General features: G+C 31.6%; 1 protein-coding gene across 3 annotated transcripts in view; it reads left to right on the top strand.

Annotated features, from left to right (window-relative positions):
• Gpdh1 (Glycerol-3-phosphate dehydrogenase 1) overlaps positions 1 to 13,708 on the top strand; it is a 168,748-nt gene that overhangs the window by 118,376 nt on the left and 36,664 nt on the right. For 2 of the 3 annotated variants that reach the window (XM_081749107.1, XM_081749109.1), the window contains exon 8: positions 3,856 to 3,948. In XM_081749107.1, the coding sequence (XP_081605233.1) occupies positions 3,856 to 3,948 (93 nt within the window). Of the gene's footprint in view, positions 1 to 3,855; positions 3,949 to 8,002; positions 13,643 to 13,708 lie in introns of those variants that run through there. The other variant, XM_081749108.1, reaches the window with a different exon arrangement.

Genomic DNA, 13,708 nt, shown 5'->3' with positions numbered 1-13,708 from the left:
GTGCCCTACGTAGGCATTTTTGCTTGCATGCAATCTAGTGGTTAGAGCATTCCCGGTCGACGCTTCCCAATTTTCGGCATCCATCCAGCGTCGTGAGGCAAACTGGGGAGTCAGTGAAAGCAAGACGCGACGGCCACTGGGTCTAGAAAGTTCCTGTTGCGCCTGTTAGGGCCAGGGCGTCGCAGCGCGCTCACCACGTGTCGCCGCTAGACTAGACGTGGTTCAACCGGTCGCTAGCAGATGGCGCTGGAGCAGGCTTACGTTCACAAGAGCAGTTACGTCAAGTGGTTTGGTGTACATCATAACTTGAAATATCGTGCAAGCAGCGGAACGATGACCTATTATAGATTACTATAACGTAACTTTCAACTTGCGTATAAAGCTTACATATAAAGCATATATGTATCTACATATATATGTACATAAAACATACCTATATCACATGTACCGAAAGCTTACATTACTTATTAGACATAATAATTACCTGGAGTGGTTTAAATACCTGAAGTAATTACCTGTATTTCTTACCTCACGAACTATTTTGTGTCAACAAGTAAGCAGCCATTTTATAGTAGCCAGTTCGAGTGTTTGCTAACCTAATGTCTAAATGGACTACGCAAAGGCAATAATGCGAGGAAAATTATAACTGTACCATTCCTCCAACTTCCGTCGTAAACATAGCAGACGTTAATTGATGTTTCCGGTGAATAGACTTGATAAATGTGTTAAGAGTTACGGAAAGTGTGTGAAAAGAATAAACTAACTTGCGTCAAGCAAGAGAACACTTAATTGTAATCATGTTTTCAACAAGTCGTCTATGATTTCGAAGCCTTCATTAAAATATTTGAAATGTTTGAACTCTCAAGAAAGAAAGAAAGAGGAAAACTAGAAGAAAATTAGGAAAATAGCTAAAGTTTTGCCTATCTCTTACGAAGAAGCTTACTTGTAGATGAATGGAAACTGTTAACCTGTGTAGGCTATTAAACTGCTGCTACAGTATCGAGAGAGACCGTTTTCTCGTTCAAAACGGACAAAAAGTAAGGATTTTAAAGTCCGTGTTTGGTCAATATTTTCATATTTAAAGTCAGTAAGTTTGATCTCAACTAGTTTCCACCCCTGTAATAAGAATCTGAAAGAATAAGATTGATGAAAGAAATTTGTAGGAAAAAGAAAAGCTCTTCAGTAAGTCACTGAATACTAGAGCTACGAAAAAGAATCGTCAAATGTTACGTGTGGAATATTGTATTATACTGTGCTGTACTGTACTGTAGGCCTTTATACTGTAGTTGGACTATTTTAAACAATGTGACTGTAAGAAGGAAGACATTGTCGGATGATTAAAATGCACAAAAGCTTATCCATTGACAGAGAACCTGCCAATGACCACAGAATACTTACGATGATATATTTCAATTACTACAATAGTAAAGATATCAAGTTCAGAAAGCATTAAAATTAATACAAAGTATCGAAATAAACAAATGTAAAGATACACTACATTGTCTTATGTTTGCTTTTTTTGTTTGTAAATCTATTTTTAACCTTGATATCTTATAGTAATTAAGGAAAGTAAGGAACATTCAGTTATTTTTTCATGTTCCCTGAATACAGATAATTTGCATAAATAACACAGTACAGTGTATTTCAAAAACTGTTTTCTTCTTCCGATAGTTATAATGGTTACCGCATAGAACAAAAGACACCAACGTGATAACCAAGCTCGGGAATGGAACTTGGAATCCGTTCAGCACCCGTGCATTGATAGCTTCGCTAATATCGATCATACATACATACAAATCTATACACACAAATACTGTTTCCCTGCTAGTTGTGATGCGATTCAAACAAAACGAAGTTTTGTTCCAACCTCACCACAAACAATCGCAATAAATCACAATATTAGAAGTTATAGAATAAGTAGCAACTTCAGGAAGATACGTTCTCTGGAAAGAACATAAGGAAACCTATAATAAATGGACTATGCACACAATAGACAACGAAAGGATCAATGAATCCAATGCATCTGCAACTCAATTTGAGTGTATTTGACAAGTTTATAACGTTAGTTTCGTTTCGGTTAACCAAAAAAAAAAAAAAAGTATTAATTAAATATTAAGCATGATACAAGTCCGACTATTCCATAGATATTTGAGCACAAAGATATGCAGGTCTCACTGTTTCGTGTCCGTCTTGAAGAATAAAGTACCGCTCTTCCCACTTCTCTCATGGAGCCCCGCCCACAAGTCTAGAACCCAGGCGTAATCTCAGAACCCTCAGTACATCTAAATTTTTATTCATTTCGACTGCACATGTACTCTAATTGGCTGGATTCTTATCGTGATGTATTAGGAGATTTTGTGAGAGCACGTTATCTCTTTTCCCACTGGTGAGGATTAAACGTAAACAAAGAGTACATTGTATTGTAAAAGAAGAAAATGCAGAAATGAAACGAAATGCAATTCGTTAATTCCATTGCACAAAATAAAATGAATGTTCTCAAGGATTGCTTCATAATAAAAATCATTATACAGAGTCTTCCAAAAGTCCTGCAAAAAAGTAAAAAGCCGTAACTTTGTAACCATTTATTGTATTTGTACAAAATTTTTAGTGGACTTGTAAGAAAGTCTGAAATTTTGTTTCCAAGCATTTCTTCAACGCCAAACCTACAGCTGAGCACCATTTACGTCCCAACATTGCCGAAGTCTTTTCGGGAATCCAAGAATGGCATTTCGACTTGCTTCATCCGTAATACTCCCAATCACATCACGTATCTTCTTCCGGAGGTCCTGAACATCTTTCTGTTTTTGCTTGTAAACTTCTGTATCTTTGTCTTACGAACGATATTGTGTCACGGACTGAATCACATCAACACTGGTTGTTGGTCTTCCGCTACGAGGCAAGTCCAAGACACTTCCGGTAGCTAGGAACTTATCGTACCATCTCTTGATACTTGAACCTGCAGGTGGTTGTTTCTGATATTTTTGTCGGAATTTTCTTCTCACCAAAACACTAGATTTTAACTCACAAAACCACGCCACACACTGCGCTTTCTCTTTGAGTAGACGCCATCTTTATCACGTGATTTGCGGTTATGACGTCAATGTTTACATCCACTCATTGTTGCCAACAAAAATTTTAACATTTCCACTAAACATTACAAACAAAATACAAGATTGTAAATAGTACTTTCAAAGTTACAGCTTTTTACTTTTTTGCTGGACTTTTGGAAGACTGTATAGTAAAGATTGTTACCTGTGCATGTTTCTATTTCTTATTTATATTTTATTATTGAAATTTCTTAGATGATGTATCTTCTGTCAAACGTACTCAAAGATAGATTACTTGATAGGTAATTGATGTAATTGAATCTATAATATATATGTAGTTTTTCAATGGTATTGACTTAACTTGCATTTAAACACAACATTTCTCTTCTTTAGGTTCAGCCAAATAACTCACCACTTTTACACTTTAAAAACATACTTTAAAAAAAAAAAAATCCAATCCTTCAATGAAACCATTTTGTAATATCACTGTTCATTAGCCTTTTTAAAACTTATTAAAAACGAAGGCATCCAATTTATTTACATTGCGCCATTGGTATCGTAATTTAAATCCAGTATTGTCTTTTGTCCGTTACGTAATGAAAAATGTTTCAACTTGGACTTGAAATTTAGCTGCCAGCCTTGTCTTCTATTATACGTAAAAATCACCGGTTTGGTGAATCGTATTGATATATGTATATGTTTGTCCTCACATGTTTTTTTTCGATTCGTTTGATGAAACTTATTTTTAATTTAGAGGTGCTAAAAACTTGTTATTCTTAATTTGATGCTTAATTTTTAATTTTTCTAGATTTCCGTTGTTCACTGCCATTCACAAGATCTGTAAAGGTGAGATTCAACCAGAAAGTCTTGTAGATTGTATTCGTCACCACCCAGAACACATGTAAGTATTCAACGCTTCGTGATTGATTGTAGTTGCAGCGTACTAGATCTTCAGTTTTGGTTCTTACAACTGATTTTTTGTGTTAACATTGTTGTTCTATTTTTGTGTGCGGTAAATTTTAAGTTCTTTATTTTGAAGTGAGTATTTTTCTTCGTAGCGATTAGTATTAATTTTGTTAATCAGCAGTAGTAGTAGCCAAGTTTTCATTAGAGCCATTGTGTTGCCAAGTACTTCAAAGATATTGCACCATTAAATTTAATTGTCAAGTAATTTCACTACTATTTGAACTGAGCAACAAGGGTCACCAAAGCTTTAAATTCTATAATAATAAATACATAGCTAATATGTTATTAAATATCCGCACATAAATTTCTTTAGTAGTGTTCAATACGTAGCGTATTTCATTGAATTTTTTTAAAATTTATATGACGTTATTTTGATTTGATATTATAATTCAATCATTGTGCATAAAAAGTTGGCCTGGCAGTTGCTAATTCTTTGTCAGTATATATTTACTTTATATACATTTTATAGTTTTATTATTATTATTATTATTATTATTTGTTGATTATGTGACTGCAAATGAAATGAAGTCTTCAGTTGCAACTCATGTTCGTGCCTTGTAGATTAAAAAGGGACGGATGATCAAGAGAAGAGAATTATCGTGAAGAAATTGGTTCAATGATTGGGAGAAAATGGGATAATCTCAAAAATACCCACGGAGTCAATGTTGTGCAGTCAGGTTTATGAAAACTTCAATCTTCTACTTTACTACGTCAGAAATACTATCCCTTTATCTATAAATAGGATTGTGTAAAGAATAAAGAATATAATATTATATTAATCGTTCCTTCGGATCTTCCATACTCACAGGAATCAATAGAGAGCGTTTAGAGGGGAAATTTGTGTTCAGGTATTTTGTTTTCTTTCTTTCTTTCTTGTTAAACATTTTCGTACACCGTAACTCCTCATGGTGAGAAGTAAGCGCTATACCAGTGAATTGTGATCCTCCAAAATGAATTTATCTTACAGAATACTGCTAAAATCGGACTTGCTGGTATAAATTTGTCAAGAGATTTTTTTTTGGATTAAGTGTAGGTTTAGTGAAATAATAAGAAAATTAACTAACTTCACGTATCCATGAGCTATGAATTTGTCTAAACAGAACTATGAATATTTGTGAAAATCCCAAAAACTAAAAGAGTGTTACAAAGTTTGGTATTTTGTTTACTTTCAATGAACTTTTATTGATGAAGTCGTATACTGCGAATACATTTTAACCATTAAAAGAGGACAGTGTATACTGTTAATCGAAGAATTTTCTTTTTGAACCAATGAAGGCGAAAGATCTAAGTATTTCATCATAAAGAAATTAACGGTAATGTGTATAGGAAACCTTATAAATTCAAAACGTAAGAATGTGTTTATAATGTCTCAAATATGTGATAGAAAGTGAAAATCAACAAAGCTGAGTAAAATAATAATAATAATAATAGGCGATGAATTAACGTTATTAATATTAGATATTAATATTAATATTAATATTAATATTAATATTAATATATTAATATTATTAATAACGTTATTAATATTAACGTTATTAGTATTAGATTCTCTAAATATATTTTTATGGATGAATTCTCATCCACTACAGGTCTTTTGTTAGGTCAGTTTATTAGAAAAGGGGTGGGTGAAGTGTTTTGTTATTATTATTATTATTATTATTATTATTATTATAAGTTATTAAAAGAAGGAATCTTATCCTCTGAAGTACTGAAAATGTGTTTTGTTTCTCCAATATTATTTTATATGATTTATGGTTTGTATTCTTCCTTGCGTCCGAAACGAATCAAGTCTAAGGAGGAATACAAATCATAAAGCATGTAAACCGTAATCAGAGGGAGCAAATTTTCATTAATTTGGAAGATACGTCTTTGTACCTTTAACAGCTTTCTGCTTCGCAAAACCTTTTACTTACTCTATCACTAATAAACGAATCTGACAAAAATGGCAATAGTTTCTGAGAATTTTCTCACAAACAATCATCTAGAGAACTTAATATCAAGATTAATGGTATTTATCCTTTGTGTTACACACAAATAGAAAAGGAGATAGAACATTTGAAGAGCACTGGACAAAAAGAATAGTAATCCATTACGGTTAAATGTAAGCTGACGTTGTTATTTCGAAAGGCCAGAAATGATGTAGTGAAATAGGTTTCTAAGCTCTGAAAATGAAGATGAAAGAAGGTGTATACAGAAGAATTAGGGTTATTTACTCTCTTGTGGAATTACTTTTTATGAACTACTACTGTTTACTACTTTATGCCTTTTATGAAAGAGAAAATTGAAAATCTTTGGCTATTTTGACACTAACTTGCCATTTTTACTATGAAGTAACAATTTATTCAGGTATTCAAGTGTAAATAAAGATCTTCGTCGTGTATGAAATACCTATAAGTAAAAAGCTTAGTACTCACCGCAGACCAAATGTTCATCTAAGAAGTACTTTCGGAAATTACTGTTTCCATCCTCAGCTTAGCAGTTCGAAGAAGAAAATTTAAAAATGGGCAAGAAACACGGATGGATAAAAAAAAAAAAAAGTCAGGTTAAAAAGAGTAAAAAAATATGAAGTAAACCACTTCTCGTGCAAAGAAAGTTTTACACATGTTTGTTCAGCATTTATGGATCAGTGAGTGGTGAACAATCATGTATACAGCTTTCCTTTGACAAGAAATGGTTTATTTCATATTTTTTTTACTCCTTTTAACCTGACTTTTTTACCCATCCGTGTTTCTTGCCCATTTTTAAATTTTCTTCTTCGAACTGCTAAGCTGAGGATGGAAATAGTAATTTCCGAAAGTACTTCTTAGATGGACATTTGGTCTGCGGTGAGTATTAAGCTTTTTATTTATAGTTGTTTCTAAATATAACCGCTTGAAATTGTGTATTTTCCATGGGATGTTCGAAATATATGAGGAACCCTAATCATTTAAACATTAAGCAGAAAATAACGACTGTATTGCATGGTTGATCTGTTGAATGTGTTCGTGATACTGTCTATGTCCCGTAACATATTTTTGAAGTGTAAAAGGAAGATTCTGCCTTATTAAGTATTATTTTGTTAATTACTGCTGATCATTATATGAAGATATGAACAGATAACGTATTTGAGATAAAATATAACGAAGTTCCATCGAACAAAGGAATTCTTCCAATAATTAAAATGATATTATGCGGCCTCCATCATTATGTATGAGAGAACAAGCGAAACAGTATAAAATACAGTAAGTTCCAACATTATAAAGTTCCTTTCGTAACACAAATAAGAGAATTTTCTTTAGTTCTATGTTGGAATGCAAAATCTTCTATAAATATTACCTTCTTGTTCCTTAATGTAATCCTCTGTAATCAATATCTATGTTAATGATATTCTGCATACGTCGAAGTGGGCAAAAAAATACGTTCATGCAATGAAACTATAAATATATTTTTCTCTGATACTACAAATAACTTTGATATTGTGCTTGATTCTAAAAAATTCAAGTTCTAGAGTGTCTTCTAAAATTTATTACCGTAGAATGTTAGAAGTTGTTAATTGTTTAGCTGAAAATTAATTAGAATAAACGATGTTGTAACTCAGGAATTTGAGTAGCGAGTTTCTCTTATAACAGCAAAAGTAATGACAAAGATAGGAATGTAGTTAAGGCACTATAGACACATGGGTATTGAGAACCAAAACTTTGTGGCATTAAGTTAGAAAATTTCTTGAGAAATTAATGTATCTAGCAAATAAGATAATCATGGTAATCAGTTAGAATCTCATTTGATGACTTTTTAAGTAAACTACCTTTGAAGGTGAGAAACGAGTTACGAGTACTACATTCAAGTCTCTTAGATTAAACTCTTTACGATTAGATATTTGTCGTTCCAGTTCTTTTCACAGTTTTGATAAAAACTGAAGAGTTGGAGATTGAAAACGGCTTCTAACTAAGTTTAAGAATCTTCACTGAATTTTAGATCTTTTTGACTGATTCACGAAAACTGATTTTCAGCAATGCCGAACATCAAGGTAAATAGATCAGCGTGGAAATAATAGACAACTTTTGGTAAATCAAGCAGGATATTTGAAAAGATGGACTGACTCTTTTGTTTCCTTCAGCGTTTAAGTAAATTGTCGTTATGTTTCCAGCATGAGAACATGAAGAACATTACATAGCAGTCTCATAATAGTGGCTGTTTCGAGAAACCATTTCATCATGAATTGAGTTGTTTGCTAGTTCACAATATGGAGAATTTAAACTAGGACCAAGTTAAAATTAATATAAAATGCTGTCATCAAAATAGAATACTCCTTAAGATAATATTGTTTATCAGTGAAAATATTAAAGCACAAAAGGATATATGAAATTGCTAGAATGCTTCAAAAAAGGGAAGAGACATACTTACAATTTGATAGTTTCAATAAACTAAAATTGGTGGAGGTACACGTTAAAAGCTTATCGGTATCATTAGAGGTTCATTCCATGGAGACAACTGGAAGGTAGAAATACGGGTGGTGGAAGCTGACTTGTAACAAATTGCTTATATACTAATTATAGCTAACTATAATAAAGCTTCGCCTGAATAGTACTCACTGTCAAGTAATTACTCTTTACGATAATGACGAAAAAGCAAAAGCACATTAAACAATATGTAAAGGGGCTAGATTTTACTTCTGCATTTCGGAAGTTCGCATTAGTTCAAGTGTTACTCAGGATATCATTTTAAAATCTGCTCATTTTTCTAGTCATAACTTAGGCATGAGAAGACGTCATGTATAGTCAATTAATCCTATACATTCATACATACGTATTGGCATAAAGTCAACGCTCAAGAAAAAGTTTGTATGATAAGTTGAGTGCTGGGAGACAAGTCATATCAGAATTTGACTTGTTCTCTTTTCTTTGGAGCAGAAAGTAGCAAATATATAATTACTTAGTAGATTAAAATTACTACTCCGAAGAAATTTTACCATATAATTATTGGATGGATTTGACGTGTGCTTATATTGTGGACTGAGGGAAACAGGCTTGTAAATAAAATGTTCGCAAGATTTTATGTATAAAAACACTTACCTTTTATTACAATACAGTTGATAACATAACATGAAATTATCTTTTCCAACATATTATAATCGAAGTTTCCGTTCGGTGCAGTGTTTCGCTATTGTAGTTCGGACTATCAATTTTCCTCTTTGGTATCATGTCATCAGTTGCGATCGTGAGTTCGTCGTAATTCGCTTCTTTTACGTTTCTTACAATGCAGTTCTTTGGAAAATAATGTACTGACCAATTTTTCTTTTCACTTATCCCACTTATTTTTTCTCCACTGACCCAGATAATTTTACTTCAGTCTTCTCTATACTCATATTTTAAACATTTCACATTATTATTATTATTAGGTTTCTAATAACATTGACTAAAAGAAATAGAGCAAAACTTCAATTATCCGGACACAATCCACATAATTGGGGACATCATCAAATAAAGTCATGTTGTGAAATAAAATTTTCCTTAAAATAGCTTTTATTTCATAAAAAGTTAGACCTAATGTATGTACAAGTGAATTTTTCGGATTTTCTTAGAACATGGGAATAGAGAAATTGGTGAAATAGTACCGACTTAAAATTATCTAAATATAGACTTCCAATAACTCCAGTTAAACATAAATTTTAACGTTGGTTTAAATAGGAATTCCAAGAGAAATTAATGAATAGTTCGAATTTCAATAAGTTTTCTTTTGAATATGGCTTTTTTTATGTGTGTATATCCGTCCGGATGACTGGAGTTCGAGTAATGGAGTTATACTGTATTTTCCGTATTTTCTTTCCTTCATGAATAGATATATGGTGGAAATACTAGAAATCAGTCCGGTTGAATTCAGAGGGAAAATGCTCTGATTCATTATATACATATAAGGGATCGGGATATATATATACAGGGTGTCTCAAACGTTCCCTGACATAGAGTAACTCTATTATCAGAGTCACAACAAAATGTTAAGAGGAAACCGTCTCCAAATATGATGTTTTCAATCTAAAGTGGATTGTTTTTAAAATCAAATGAGCCGTTTAAGCTGTACACTCTTTATGCGCCCAATGTGAAATGAAAATGCAACGTTGCCATTTACTGGGAGGTGGATAAATTTTGTAAGAGTATGGTGAATAGGGGTGTGCTTGAAATTGAGACTGGGCATCGATATGTAGCATAAAAGACAGCAACTTCATTCACCTGTGCTATGGGTGCAGGTAAATGGCAACGTTTCATTTTCATTTAACATTGGGCGCATAAAGAGTGTACGGCCCAAACGGCTTGTCTGATTTTAAAAATTCCTTCACTTTAGAGTGAAAACATCATATTAGTAGACAGTTTTCCCTCTTACATTTTGTTGTAACTCTGATAATTACAGAGTTACCATATGTCAAGGAACTTTTGAGACATCCTCTTTATAGGGACTGTTTTCATAATAGGGATCGAATTCTGATTATACTTTTGATGTGAATAGAACAGAGTAGGTCGAATGTGTTATACATTTGCTTTGTATCATGATTATCATAGTCAGTGTTCTCACCAATTAGTAACTTACCTATAAGGGGTAAAAGCCTTCTTACATTATTTAATTATTTCATCCCAAGATATCTCTAATTCCGCCTTTGCCTTTCAACCTATCAACTACTTTTAATCGAAAATGAATTTAGGTTGTTCCAATGTGAGGATTATTCGTTAGTGACATTTGTAGTCTTCCAATACTGTAGTAATTGTTAGATATCAAAATTCAGTATTGACTAGTTCCAAATTAAAATAAAAAGCTTTAAACCGACTTTTGTATTCCTTGGCAATACAAGGGCTCTTTTCTATCCTGACAGTGCAAAAGGAATAATTGTAAATAGTATTATACGTAACTTGTGTATTTTTAAAGTGACTTCTAGTTTGTGGAAAATTTTATTATGTAGTAGTGTTTTGATACTAAAAAGTTTTAGTATATATAACGGATAGTTGAAGCTTAAAGCACTTGATAGATTTTATTGTAAATAACCAAATGTTAACGCAGCTTGAGATTGTAGAAATGCTTTTTACTTGGTAATAATTATTTTAGTTTATTTTTTAATTTGTCGGCAGTTACTAGAAATAGTAGAGGGTAGGTACTTATACTGTTGGCATCGAATGTCCAGTCCCTCATGAGAACTTTTTTTTTTATTAATTAATATTTGAAGGATAATCAATATATTGTTTGTATTTGTTTATGTTTGAAATACTTAGAGGCGAAGCGTGATGAAAATAAATGAGTAGATATGATGAAAATGAAAACATGTATAAATGGAAAATTAAAAGTAAATTTTAAAAATAACTAGCAAATTGCTTTCAATGTATATGAGATTAATATATACAGTTATATATACAGAACGAAAACTGTATGGCAAGCAGAAAAACTCAGAGAATAGATATGTGTGCTATCGGATGCGCACGAAAAACAGGTGAGAACAACACTTCTTGTAACTTTTTAAACGGCGTCCGAAGAAACATGCAGAAATGTCCTATTTGGTTTCTTCGCCAAGGAAGTTGTGTAGGCTGTGGTATGTTACAGATTTCTCATGTAGACATTTTATTTATTTATTTATTTTTTTTTAAAATAAGTTAGTTTGTTCTGTAATTCTTCTTGAAATTAATGTTGTAGTTGAAGATCCATAGTTTTTGTCTTGTTTACACTGAGACTTCGTCACTAGTATATTATTTATGAAAACTTAGCAAACATGTGTACTTAACTTAATTCCTTTGGAATATAGAACAACAGTGAAGCTTTTTCTGTTTTTTTGTCTCGGTATGTTGCCTCAATTTTATTTCAGCTTTCCCCATCTTTAGTTACTACTACTTCTTCTTCATATTTCTTAATAATAATAATAACAATAATAATAATAATAATAATAATAATAATAATAATAATAATAGTCGAAGTTTGGTTTTATTTTCCATGTTTTATATAACTAGTCTTCCATTTGGTGAATATATGTTCTGACTTCTTCTAAGATATAGAAAAAAGCACCTACGTGTTCAATTTCCATGTCATTTGCCTTAAATTGTTGTAGTTCCATATTAATCCTAATTTCTTATTTTTTTGTAATTTATTCTTAATCCATTTACTCGTTTTATCCTGTAGCTCTCATAATTTTGTTTCTATATCCTGGATTGTTTGAGCTAATAAACCAAACTGAAGTCCTCAGTCACAACTTATTTTCTTTTATTCCTATGAAGACACTCCTCATTGTTGTTTAGTATTAACGGAAATATGATTAGAGAAAAATATGTCCTTGTCGGACCCCTGTGTATTTTTTCTTTTTTTAAAAAAAAATATCTAAATTTTCTTTTTTTAACGTGGCATAGATAGTTGATTATAATTTTGGCCGGTAAACCATCTTCTTTAAAATTACCATGTGTGAAATATACATACTGAATATACTGTACTTAGCGTCTTGTAGATCGTTCAAGAATTATAATTTGTTTTTCTCTTATTTGTACGTGTTATCATTTCCTAAAGGACCTATATCGCCATATGTTCCAAGTTGTACTTATCAGTCGTACGTAGTACGAATTGTATGTACTATGCGACGATTTAAAATAATAATAATAATAATAATAATGGGACAGAAACACCGTTGCCAACTGTATAAGCATCATCAAAAGCTTTGACTGGTTCCTAAAAACACTTTTGCAAGTGACATTTGACGAGCTTCGCAGAATTCGGTGCCTTTTTAATTTTATTTTATTTTATGAGAACAATATACACGCATTAGTTAATGATTCAGGAAAGAACTTTAAGAAATAATGGATTAATTGAAGTGTTTTAAAAATATGGAAGATCTTGTGTAGAAGATTTTGAAATTTGCTACTGACTCGGCAAAAAATATTTAATAACTAGATACAGTTTTGTGTTTAGTTGTTTGTTGAGATATGTTGAATGACTTTGTGCTTTTACTTTTAATCAAATGTTTTGTTGCTTTTATGTGTATGTTTTTAGTACAGTGGTATAGGGTGAAAGTATTTATCAAAGATAAAATTATGATTTCAATGCACCTCTGTGAGAGGGAATAAGTTGTTTTGGTTTTCAATATTTAACAAAATACATTTCTTGGTTTGCTGTTCTATTTGTTTCTCTGCCGTTATTGATTGGCGTTGCACAGTTTTTAATGTACATAACACAGTAGAATAGTAGATTAGAGTTTATAAAATCTGTAAAAAACAAATAATAATTATTTACCTGAGATATGTAATAATGCATGCTAGTTTAATTGAGAACTAGAAGTAGCTTAGAAATTGTATGTTTTTATTTCCAATGCATTTATCCTTTGAGAATGTGAAATGTAAATATTTTATGTAAACTTTTTTTTTTTTTTAAAGAGAATTTTATTTTGTTACTTGTAAGTGCCTTATAAAAATGTTTGATTATTTTGTTGATGGAATTCCTTTTTGGGAAAAAGGAATGGCTTTATGTTGGTCATGTGAGCTACTTGTTCAAAGTTCTTTTATGAAAAGACAGGGTATAGTTGATCTTGAAAGAATATATAAAACCTTGTTATTTTGAATTTTGGTATATTGTTTATAATCAGTTCAATTTGTATGGTAATTCCATTACCCCAATAAAATTTGCTCGTCTAAAAAGATTTTTTTCTTTTTTAAGTTAAATTACTTGAAAGTGTTTAAAATTTATATGTGTATATAAGGATG

Source organism: Thermobia domestica, chromosome 2 (genome assembly GCF_964235325.1).
Source record: "Thermobia domestica chromosome 2, izTheDome1.hap1.1, whole genome shotgun sequence".
NCBI lineage: Eukaryota > Metazoa > Arthropoda > Insecta > Zygentoma > Lepismatidae > Thermobia > Thermobia domestica.
This window is presented reverse-complemented; position numbering and strand designations above follow the sequence as displayed.